Here is a 12030-nt window from a genome sequence, read left to right on the forward strand (position 1 = left end):
GAGTTATTTAAAAATATAGTTCAAAGCAGTGGAATGAACTTTAGTTTGATGGAGGTGTTGAAAAAAAAGCTCAGGGGATAAAGGATACGATACAGAGCACGTCTTAGGTTCATAGAGAGTACAGGACTGAGCAAAACGAAATAATGTGAACTGAGGTTATTTTATTATAGTAATAGTAGTAGCAGTCTGTTCTGATCCACACTCCAGTCCAGAAAGTGGCGGTAATGAACCTAAAGTTGTTTGCCAACCGCCATTAAACAACAGAAGAAGAAGAAGAAGAAGAAACAGCGCCCCCTTGTGACCACAGCAGGAAACACATTTCCCATAATGCTGCTGCTGCACCAGCACGGAAGTAAGACGTTTATTGACAATATGGCTGCTGAAGTAGATCGGGATTTGGAGAAAATTTTGATTTGACAGCACCTACCGGGGCTGTGATAATAACTCATTTCCACCTCAGAGTTGTCCAGAATAGATGTATTTGAATGAAGGGAGCCGCGAATTCACGGGATGCTGTCAGTGAGTTGAGGAAACGTCCAGAGTGTCAGACCCGTCATGTCGTTTTTCAAGTGGAAAGGTGAGGAAGAAGCTCCCGCTGATGGCTGCATCGTCAGCGGCAGCTGGTAGCACAGAGGGCCCGGCTGAGAAGACAGTGGTCCTTGATGAGATGTAACTAACGTGGTCGAGACTGCGGCTGCTGCTGCTAACTGTAGTTAATCAGCCGAGACACCGCGAGGAAACGTTTCCTGTTCATTGCACAGACACGGTTATCTTAGCGTTGGCTTCCATCCTCTCTGCCTTATCTAACTTAGTGTTAACCCCAGCTGTCCGCAGTACACCAGTTAGGTACATCACTGCTAGTGTATGTGTAAAATGGTTCTTTACAATTAAAAAAACACACAAAAAAAACCCTCGATGTGCACTGTGATAGCAGACTCAGATGTCGAGCTGCACTATGGATGCTAGTTAAGGTAACATTAGCTTTATCAGGACGTGTTCTAACCCCTTTAACAAGTAGAAAATGTTTTTAAAAATTCAATAAGTCTCCGTTGTGTCTGAATATTCTAACCTGTGTCCAGTCATTATTACGAAACGTCAGCAAGGGATGTAACGTTAAATAACTTAAGCAAAACTAGGCAGCATTGTCCAAAACGAAGTAGTGAGATTGAAGTGGACCTGTCTGTGAGCAACATGTGCAGGCATCCTACCAAGTAGAAGAATTATATAGCATGACATAAAATCTCTTAGAGTTAGGAAATATTTAAAACACGGTTGTGCATGTGGCACAGTGCACCTCTGTTACACTTAGTTTATTAGGGACACCTAACTAAAACTGATGCAGTCTCAAATCTCAGCCTTGTAATAAATACTGTAATATCTACTCAATGACCACTAACTAAAGTAATTTAAACAAAACTGAACATTGTAGCCCTCATGAAGGGAGCATTTATTGCAGGGCAGCTGTATCGTACTGCATTAGCTTCATCGAGGTGTCCATAATAAGGTGGCGGACTGTGAAGAAGAAGCAGGACTCATTACATACTACGCTGTACTAATGCTGGTTTTCAGCTGAAATCTAATAGGTCCTTCAGGAAATCACAGCCATGAGCAGTTCTTCATCCTATGCTTTCTGAGGTCAAAGCAGCAGACACAGCAGTACTCTTAAAAGAAGAAGTATTAGATTAAATGTATTTTTAACGTTCTGAACCAGGATGACACTCAGGGTGACAGGAAGTGATTGTCCTCCTTGAGTTGGACATGGTTGAAATGTATGGAATTTTTCTTTACTGATGTTTACCACTAAACCTATTTTCAGCATATTGTGTTCTTGCACACTGTTCTTTAAGTTTTCTGGTAATACATCCCGAACACACCTGTTTTGGTAACCATAACATCCATTTGATCAATATTTATTTAGAGCCAAGATGTCTGGTGATATTTGTGTTTCAGTTCAGTGCAGCAGAGGTTGTTGGAGCTCAGGCACAGCCAGCCTGTCAGGGCCAGCCAACTCTGACTCTTGACTGACACATGTATTCACAGACAGCTCTGTCTCAAAAGTCTCGCATCTTCTGGACTGTTTGCCCAGGCCTCTCAGTCTGTTTTGTACTGTCAGTGCTTGAAACTGATACTTGGCCTGCAACAGCAGTTTTATCTGAAGATAATGGATGGTGAGTCACTCTATTGAGTGGGTGCCATCATGTCTGCCACTGCAGGCTAAATATTTCATCAGTATCTTTTTTTGACAGTTAGACACTGAGCTCAGGAGTAGTGTCAGACATTTGGGATGTTGAGTAGCTTTTCAACAGGCCACATACTTTTAGCTTATTCACTAGACTAAGGTATGTTACTGTCAGAGGAGGACTTCAGGTCCAAGCTGTGTGACACTCCACCACACTGAGCTAAGTTACTGTAATAAGCTATTGGTTAGTTTTTCACTGTTGCTTTTTTAGCAGTCTAGGTCAGTTTCCTTATTATGTCATTGCACTAATGGTTATTAGTTTTAGAACAACCTCATTGTTCCAGTTTTTGTTGACACTGAAGCACTTCACGTCCAATGAATAACCATAAATGATAGAAAGCTAAGAAGTAAACTGAAACTAAAAAGTCACCTAAAACTAAAAAAGTGTGTAAATTAGATATAAACCAGGCCTTTATCAGGGGTCAGGTCACACACATCTTTTCTGCAACAGTGGAAGTAGGTGAAGCCTTGAGAAATGATGCAAACAATTCCTCCAGCAGTCCCAGTGTTTACTTGCAACTAATTCTGTCTTTACAAAGGCAGTGTTGGAAAAGACTGTGTTACACCCTCTGAAGCATTTTCTGGAAAAAGGCCATGAACAAAGGAAATCAAAGCTTTTCAGAGTTTCATCCTATAGCAGGATAGTGACCTGAAACATACACCTCCATCCTACATTGAAGAAAAGAACAAGATGGTTGCGTTAGATGATGGAATGCAGGGTTTTCCCTTGCCATAGAAAGCAGGATAAAACTAATATGTTGGTTTGTCAAAAGGCTAAAAAAAAAAAAAAATCAGATTCAGGTGTCAAAATTAACGCTGCCTACAAGTGCAACACACGTGTGGGAACTTCTGCTACAGTGCTGTCTATCTGAACAATATTTGATCTCAGATGTACAAAGAACACCGCAAGTGTGTTCAGCTGTTGAATCAACCTGATAACAACTGGAAAAATGGAGGTGACCCCAAACTTCTGACTAATGGTGTATGTAACTAGATACTGGGTTCTAGTCTTTCCATTGACACCACACCAACCTCTTTAACTAACCCCTCAATGAATCTCATGTGTGTTGTTTTGTTTTTGGCTCCCTGGTTTTGCCTTAGGATGTGAATCAAAATGCTGTGTGCTGCCCTGGTTATAACCCTGCACTCACCTTTCTTCCTACAGCCAAAAGCAAAGAACCTGAGAGGGTGACAGATGCTAAAGTCAATAGAGGTGAGTTCACTGTTACCTTTATAAGGCTATAAAAGTATCACACAATGTTGAATTGAAAATGTCTTGTTTTAAGGACTTGTCAAAAACAAGATGTGACACTACAGAGGTATTTAATATCAAATAACGTGGTTATTAGTGGTGCATTTGTCGACCTTTGGCCACTCTGAGCTGTGCTTGCATCAGTGTGTGCTCATACAGTTGAGAGTAGCCTTTTGAAGGACGTGATTCAAGTACAGTGCCTATAAAAATACTCACCCCCTTGGATGTTTTACTCTTTTATTCATTTTATAAATTAATCATGGTCATATATTGATTGGCTTTTTTTTTCTCTTTAATGTCAAAGTGAAAACAGGTTTCTACAAAGTAATGTCAATTAAATAAAAATTTGTAATGTGAAATAAGTGACTGCATAAACATTCACCCCCTTCAAGTCAGTATGTAGTAGATGGCTGGCCAAACCTTTGGCTGGAATCACAGCACTGAGTCTGTGTGGACAGGTCTCAGTCAGGCTTGCACACCCTTTTGTTCGGCCACTCCAGAACACTCACCTTGTTGTCTTTAGGCTATTTCTGTGAAGCGTTCGCTGTATGCTTTGGGTCATTGTCTTGCTGGAAAATAAATCTTCTCCCAAGCCGTAGTTCTCTTGCAGACTGAATAAGATTGTCCTCCAGGATTTTCCTATATTTTGCCGCATTCATTTTACCCTCTACCTTTACAAGCCTTCCAGGGCCGGCTGCAGAGAAGCATCCCCGCAGCATGATGCTGTCACCACCATGCTTCGCTGTGGGGATGGTCACACACACGTGTGTGTGTGTGTGTGTGGTGATGTGCAGTGTTTGGTGTCACCCAAACATAGTGTCTTGTCTGATGGCCAAAAAGCACCATTTTGGTCTTATCAGACCAAAGAACCTTCTTCCACTTGGCCACGGAGTCTCCCACATGCCTTTTAGCGAACTCTAGTCGAGATTTAATATTACTTTGTTTTTTTCCAACAGTGGTTTTTCTCTTTGAGTGAATATTTATGCAGTCACTGATTTCACATTTTTATTTAATTAACATTACTTTGTAGAAACCTGTTTTCACTTTGACATTAAAGAGGTTTTTTGTATTTTTTTTTTTTGTCAAAAAAGCCACATTATATTGACTATGATTGATTTATAAAATCAATAAAGGGGTAAAACATCCAAGGGGGTGAATACTTTTTATAGGCACTGTAGTTATTTGCTTAAGTTGACTCTTAAGGTTTAATCATTACTTCTTATATTGTCACAAGGACCAAACCGGTGACCTCTAGCTATTAGGTGAAACACATGCAGCTCACAGTCAAACAGCTCACAGTGTGTCTCTCACACCCTGAGGCCTCACCAAGTCACACTTATGTCATACAGTTATGCCAGGCAGGTTTAGTATCATTTTGCTCCTTTTCTTCTTTCCTCCACACCAAGCTCCAGTCAGCCCTCAGTCTCTATCACCAGGAGTGAGGAACCACCATGCACTCCTGGAAGCTGCAGGGCCCAGCCATGTGGCCATCAGCGCCATCTCTGCCAACATGGACTCCTTTGCCCGTGGTCGCACGGCCATCCTCAAGAAGCAGCCGAGCCACATGGAGGCTGCGCACTTTGGCGATCTTGGTAGGTACAGAGCCTGCGTCAGTCTGTTTGTGTAATGTTTTTAATCATCACATAGAAAGACCAAAATTAACATGACCATATAAATTTGAAGTAGATTAGTAACTGAAGAGTCGGAAGAGGTTGGTTGTTTGTGGCTGTCATTTACATAAATTTGGCTTAGATTTGCTCAAACTAAAAATATGTTGTAACAGCAGATGCAGAGGAAAGATAAGCAAAGTGAGTGGTGCTGTGACTAATTATTGTCAACACTAATTAATCTGACAAAAGTTAGCATCATTATCTCCTGTTTAAGTCCCATTGGAGAATTAGGTATGCTGTGATAATGTTCTGTAGCTACAGTGTGCCAAAGTGTGACTCTTGCATCACTGTAATGGTTTAAACAGCCAATTGTCTCGTGGAAGCGCCACACACTCCTTTGTTAGTGTGTGACGTATTCGCATTGCTTTAGCACCCAAATATTCCCAACACTCATTGACAGAAACTGTACAAGCAAGTTGCCCAGGGAAATTCCTGGGTGTGTCAGACAGGTGGAGGAACCTGTGCCACAGCCCAGACAACACAATCTGAACAAAACTCACCGAGCGCCAGTGTTGTCAGGATTTCAACACAAGGAAAAGAAAGGAAGGAAGTGTTGAGCATGATCATATGATTTGCTTGGTCTCTTTTGTAAGTTGTTGAAAGAGTATAGAGCAGAGGCTGTGTGTGTGTGTGTGTGTGTGTGTGTGGTAACAGATTGACTGGCTCTGAAAAAATATGCTAATGAAGCTGGACCCTTTGATGATTCCGATACAGATGCTGCACTATAACAGCTTTCATGACTTGACTGTGTGATCTCCAGGACACTTCATTCTAACTATAGCTGATGTTGTGGTTCATGCCCCAGCAAGTGTCAGCTTTGTCAGGAGTTGTTTCTCCAGTTTTCTCTTTGTTTGGTAAATGGTAAATGGACTGTATTTATACAGCGCATTTTTCCACAGTGTGTTACACTGGCCAAAGCGCTTTACAGGAGATGATGCACCATTCACCCATTCACACACCGATGACGACAGGCTGCCACACAACAGCTCTAGTCAAGCCACTGGGAGCAATTCGGGGTTCAGTGTCTTGCTCAGACACTTAGGCATGCGGGGAGACCGGATGTCGAACCACCAACTTGCTGGTCAGGAGCCGACTGCCCTACCTCGTGAGCCACCCCACGCAGTTTGTAGCTGCTGGATGTGGATGTTATTCAAACACAGAGTCTGTTGGTGAAATTAGAAGTAATTTTGCATTCTTACAGAAATCAGATGTTGTTGTTTTTTATTGAGTTATTGAATAGTTGTGACTACATGTATTACATGTAGGTTCAATGCAACAGTGGTTCACCGTGCATCATCTTTAACGTGATGAAATACACTTGGCACTGAAATTTGAGAGAATTTTCACTAGAATGCAAAAATATGTAGCAAAATGAAAAATATCTATGTGTTTCTCTGTTGATTCCTCAGTTGTGTGGGTTTTTTTTTCTTAAACTCCAGGTCATTCCAGTGTGAACTATCAGCCCCAGGAGACCCGCTCTCGGCTGTCCAAGACAGTGGACCAGGTACTTCAGGACAATGTGGCACTGCCCCACTTCATGCGTTTCATGGAGCTCCGGGGCTCTGACCACCTGGTTCACTTCTTGTTGGAGGCTGACAGTTTCCGCTCCACCAGCTGGTCGCGAGTCAGAGCGCACAGCCTAAACTCTGTCAAACACAGCTCATTGGCCGAGCCTGTCCCTGCCTCTCCAGATGGCCCAGAGCTCCAGGAGACAGTCTCACACACACCCAGTGCTGTCACCCGGAACAGTAGTAGTGAAGTCCCTACAGATTCCTCCAGCATGGAAACACGTCTGAGCCTCGGCACCCCTCGAGCAGAGACACCCAGCCGACAGGCACCCTCCTCCAGGACAGGGACTCCCAGCAAAGTGCAGTCAAACAGCACCCTGCGAGACCTCTCGGAGACACTCATTAAAAGTAAGTTAGTTTTAAACTGTCTGTTTTCTTTCTGTTTGTCTAATGTTTCCATGTGTCATATACTCGGTGGACCACCTACTGTAAATTCATTCAGGATGTACCAGTCTCCACAGTGCTGGCTTTAAAACTTACACCGTATGTTCTTCTTTTGATTCCTCTGGGTTTTTATATATTTATTTAAAGGAGGGATTCACCGATACCAGTATTGGGGTTGATGCCACCTTCTACTACTTGTACTCATAAATGTTGACCAATCCTTTACACAGATACCAATTAACAGCTGAGCTGCTCATTAGGCAGTGGAGAAAAACATTGAGTGGTTCACTGTCCCCACGGTCAAACTTCCTGGTCCTGTTCACCCACTAAACCTACATGGTGCTTGATCTGCTGACTGTAGTGGATTGTTGAGAACAAGAAAAAACAAACGCTCTTTTTTTACATGGTTAATGACGGAGTCTGAGCTGTGTGTATGAAGATGAGTTGAATCCTTGGAGGCCGAGACCAGCAGGTGTGTGTCCAGCAGCGACGACAGGGTGAAGCCACAGACAGCAGCCAGTTTAAAGGAAGAACATTTACCCTCATTAAATTAAACTTGCTGATGTGGGTGGGGGTTGGAGAATAATTTTGACCTAACGGAGAGCTGCACTTCCATGAAGGCTAAAAACCACTGTATTATAGTATGTTACGCAGTTGGCTACAGACCTTCAGTCATTTATGTTGTTTTCATTGTTGTAGCGTCGCAGTGCTTTGTTTATTACAGTTTTCAAATTTGCACTGCCTCCTGGTATATTTTATTTAATCAGTCAGAAGGTAGATCTCATGAAAATAAAAGTTGTCTGAAGTTGTTTATGGTTATTGTAACTTTTGTAGTAGAAACACTGCGTTATTAAGTACTTGTATCAGTACAAGTACTCAAATGTAAGTACTTGTAATTAGCCTGGAAAAATAGTGGTATCAGTGCAACCTTACTTTAAATGTTCATCATAAAACTGCTTCCATTTTTAACTCTTGTCTGTTTAAAGTTTCACATTATGTTCAGGTGAATTTCATAAGTTGTTATGGACATACACTGGGGCAAAACATTGCTTCGGTCTATCTTTTAGCATCATTGGATGATCAGCTACTTGCCTATGTGTGTGTCAGGTATAGAGAAAGATGCTGTTACCATCTTCACCAAGTACATCTCTCCAGATGCTGTAAGGCCCATCCCCATCACAGAACAGATCAGAAACGACATCGTTGGTAAGCTACAGGAGGAATTTACTTACATTTTGAAATCAAAAACTGAATAATCTGTTATATATGATATTCTATTTGCAATTATATCACTGGCCCTTCCTCCATGTAGCTAAAATATGTGGGGAGGATGGCATGGTCGACCCAAACTGCTTTCTCAATGCACAGTCAGTAGTCTTCACCATCTTGGAGCAACAGTGAGTCTCATTCAGTTTATTTTACAGCAGAGTTCAAACTTGTGCTGCAAGGTTTCTCCACTGACATGTTTTGACATTCAGATGAAAGTGTAACTCGCGCTCTTCTTGTCATTTCACACCTCAACATCCACAGCAGCAGCTGTATTCAGCTTCCACTTGCCCTTTCCTTTCCAGGCACTTTAGTGAATTCCTGCGGAGCCATCATTTCTGTAAATACCAGATTGAAGTGTTGACTAGTGGCTCCGTGTTCCTGGCTGACATCTTATTCTGCGAGTCAGCTCTCTTCTACTTCTCTGAAGTAAGTGGGCAACCAATTAATGTTCTATTAAGCTTTTGTGTTGTTGGGTTCACACACAGCCTGTGCCTTATCGACTCTTAGTTGTAAACTTGTCCTTTGTTGCCACTACTACAAAACAGCCTCTGTTAGTTTGTGCTTTTTCCAGAGGGGAATTCTTTTATCACAGCACTAATAAAATGACAACACAGTAAATATAAGAAAACATGTAAAATTGTGTGTATTTTCCCTTGACGGTTTCCTAACCAATTGACATTGAGCATTTCCTAAGCTATTGGCATCCACATGCAGAGTCAGAGTTTGTTAGAGTAGCGCTCGGCAGCTGAACTTCTGTCACCATATGCACATAGCATTCAGTCAGTCATGAAGCTTGAATGTTGCAGAAATACACAGGGACCTTTAGCTGAACTGTCCTGTGCCCTGTATCTTCTTCCTTGCAGTACATGGAAAAGGAGGAGGCGATGAATATACTGCAGTTCTGGATGGCGGCAGACAACTTCCAGAACCAGCTGGCAGCTAAAAAGGGCCAGTATGATGGCCAGGAGGCTCAAAATGATGCCATGATCCTCTACGACAAGTAGGTTCTCTCTCTCTGCTGCTTTGCAGTGTTGTTCTTCTCCAAGATACAGTGTTTTCATACCTTACTTTTTTGTTTTTGTTTGTTTTTAGCAAAAATGTTGAAGGTTCTTGGTTTCTAGCTTCTTAGTTGTGAGTCCTGTTTTGGCAGAGTGATAATAAATTGATTACCTGTACTTTGGATAAAACAAGTAATATAAAGCCATCACCCTGGATTTGGGGAAAGTGATAGGCTCTTTGTTAAATACTTTTTGTAGTCCCAAGGATTCATCAATTGGTTTATAAAGAAAATAATTGTTAGTCGCCAACCTGTTGCTATTATTTTATATCATAAGTCGGCTATATATTTTCAGATACAGCTTTTTTCAAAACAAGTAAACAAGTATTCTTTGTGAGGAATGTTTTTTGTTTTATTTGTGTCATTTGAAGATGGGAAGACTTTCTTCTGAACCACAAACTGCACTTTAGGAATTGATTAAAATCTTAATATACTGTAGGTGCCCTCAACTGAACCCAACTTCATCACTCACATTCCTCTCCAGGTATTTCTCACTCCAGGCTACCAACCCTCTGGGCTTTGGCGACTTTGTGCGGATGGAGATAGAGTCAAATATCTGCCGAGAGGGAGGGCCCCTCCCTGATTGTTTCACCACTCCAGTCAGACAGGCCTGGACAACCATGGAGAAGGTCAGGTCCTCCGATAGCCACCCGCCAATAGCTCCTTAATATTAACGATGGGTCGTCTAGTGTTTTCTTCTTCTTCTTTTTTTTTTTTTTACCATATGTGGAAATTGGGAATATTCAGCTGTAGAATGAAGCACCCCAGGACATGGAGATATGAAGGCTTCAGTTCTTTGCTTGAACTGTTTTAAGTGTAATAGGATCCTCCTAAAGGTTCTGTGTTGTGAGTCACTGGCTAATTGTCTTATTACACCACTGATAAATGTATCATCTGCCTTTTGTTAATGAAATATAAGCTCAGCACTGTTGTTAGCACATAAATTATTATCATTATTTTCTAACAGAGTTGCCCTTGTTTTGCATTTGTTCAGGTCTACATGCCAGGCTTCCTGTCTAGCAACCTTTACTACAAATACCTGAGTGACCTCATCAACTCAGTGCGGGCGGATGAGTTTGTGAATGTCAGCACTCCAGGGCAGAGTGGGCCCACAGACAACGACCGCTCAAGTTCGAATGCCGGCGAGGGCTCCCAGACTCAGGTGACCCCTGACTTGAACCTCAGCCCCTGTGGGGATGTTCCTCTGTGTCCTGACATTTACACCTGCTCCACCTTATGAAGAGATTTTTGTTAATACCAAAGGGCTGTTAGCATTCCTGTAATTCAATTGTCTTCACCAAAAAGAAGAATAAAAAGTGGTATTAATGCTAAACATTCGGTTCATGGTGTCTTCCCTGTAGCAAGCTGCCAAAAAGGCCGCGATCAAGATACTTAAAAACTTTGATGAGGCGATCACGGTGGATGCTGCCAGTTTGGACCCTGAATCCCTGTACCAGAGGCCGTACGCTGGGTGAGTGTGTTTAATGTTCCTTTATTGTCACATGGGTGAATACACATGTTCAAAAACAGAATCCCTAAGTTACATGGTGTACACAGTCTCATACTGTCAAATGAATGGAAACCAGTGGCTGTCTAAAAGGTCAGATTCAAATAAAATATTTGGATTGCTTTTTAAAAAAAAAAAAAAAGGTCAGCTGTAAAGAGTATACCTGGTATCATTTGAAGCTGATGGGTTAAAGGAGTTAAAACCACCAGTTTGGCTTTAAGATGGCTAAATAATTTCCTAAATCACAGAATAGCTGTTATCTAATTTGTGCTTTAAATTCCCTCAGTGTTTCTTTGTTTGATTCTCTTTTATGTTGTTTTGATTGCCCACACTGCTGTGTGAAATCTGTGGTATCTGTTTTGTTTTTATCGACCCAGCCATTAAGTGCTTTTATGAGTGTGCTTAGACATTACAGTGATATAATTTAGGAGAATGGTTTTATTGAAAGATAGAGCTGCAGTGGCCCCCTCTTGAAATTGAAGTTATTGAATTGACACACAAACTGAAATGTTTGAATGTTACCTGTGTGGGTGTTGAAGGCTAAGTGTTGACCCATTTGCTCTGTTTGCTGTCGTCATCCATCTCCTCTCCTTTCTCTCCTCTGTCTCCTCAGGAAGATGACGTTCGGGAAGGTGAACGAGCTGGGCCAATTTATCAGGGAGGCAGAGCCGGAGCCGGATGTGAAAAAATCCAAAGGCATGATGCACTCACACTTGTCCTTCTCTCTTCTACCACTACCTGTGTCATTATTCTTTTTTGGGCCTTTGCCCTAGTATGCCAGGGCCACTGGTATGTTAGGCCACTCGTCTTTGCAGCAAAAAACATTTTCTATGTGCTCATGAACATAAATATCATCTAGTGGCTGCCTCTGTTCTCCATGTCTCCTGAAATATAGAAAAACATTTCCCTTAGGATGAAAAATACCTTGACTTTTTGGATCTAAAGCATAAAAACTTAACATATCTTACAGTGCTTTTGGCTCTCATTTAATATGTTCACCTGCCTACTGATAAAGTATAATTCACATCTCACCAATACAGTCTACCAAAAGCACCGAATACCTTGTACAGTGGGGCAAATAAGT

At 41.8% G+C, this 12030-nt stretch overlaps 1 protein-coding gene across 1 annotated transcript in view; it reads left to right on the forward strand.

Moving 5' to 3' along the window:
* Nucleotides 1–305: 305 nt before the first annotated feature.
* Nucleotides 306–12030, forward strand: part of akap10 (A kinase (PRKA) anchor protein 10) — a 14901-nt gene continuing 3176 nt past the window's right edge. Inside the window, exons 1-12 of the mRNA XM_020600615.1 lie at nucleotides 306–577; nucleotides 3405–3452; nucleotides 4898–5083; nucleotides 6601–7077; nucleotides 8221–8319; nucleotides 8426–8510; nucleotides 8685–8808; nucleotides 9246–9382; nucleotides 9924–10068; nucleotides 10434–10601; nucleotides 10801–10910; nucleotides 11560–11642. Of these exons, the coding sequence (XP_020456271.1) occupies nucleotides 556–577; nucleotides 3405–3452; nucleotides 4898–5083; nucleotides 6601–7077; nucleotides 8221–8319; nucleotides 8426–8510; nucleotides 8685–8808; nucleotides 9246–9382; nucleotides 9924–10068; nucleotides 10434–10601; nucleotides 10801–10910; nucleotides 11560–11642 (1684 nt within the window). The 5' untranslated portion in view covers nucleotides 306–555. The remainder of the gene's footprint in view (nucleotides 578–3404; nucleotides 3453–4897; nucleotides 5084–6600; nucleotides 7078–8220; nucleotides 8320–8425; nucleotides 8511–8684; nucleotides 8809–9245; nucleotides 9383–9923; nucleotides 10069–10433; nucleotides 10602–10800; nucleotides 10911–11559; nucleotides 11643–12030) is intronic.

This window comes from Monopterus albus, unplaced genomic scaffold (genome assembly GCF_001952655.1).
Source record: "Monopterus albus unplaced genomic scaffold, M_albus_1.0 scaffold47.1, whole genome shotgun sequence".
Taxonomy (NCBI): Eukaryota; Metazoa; Chordata; class Actinopteri; order Synbranchiformes; family Synbranchidae; genus Monopterus; species Monopterus albus.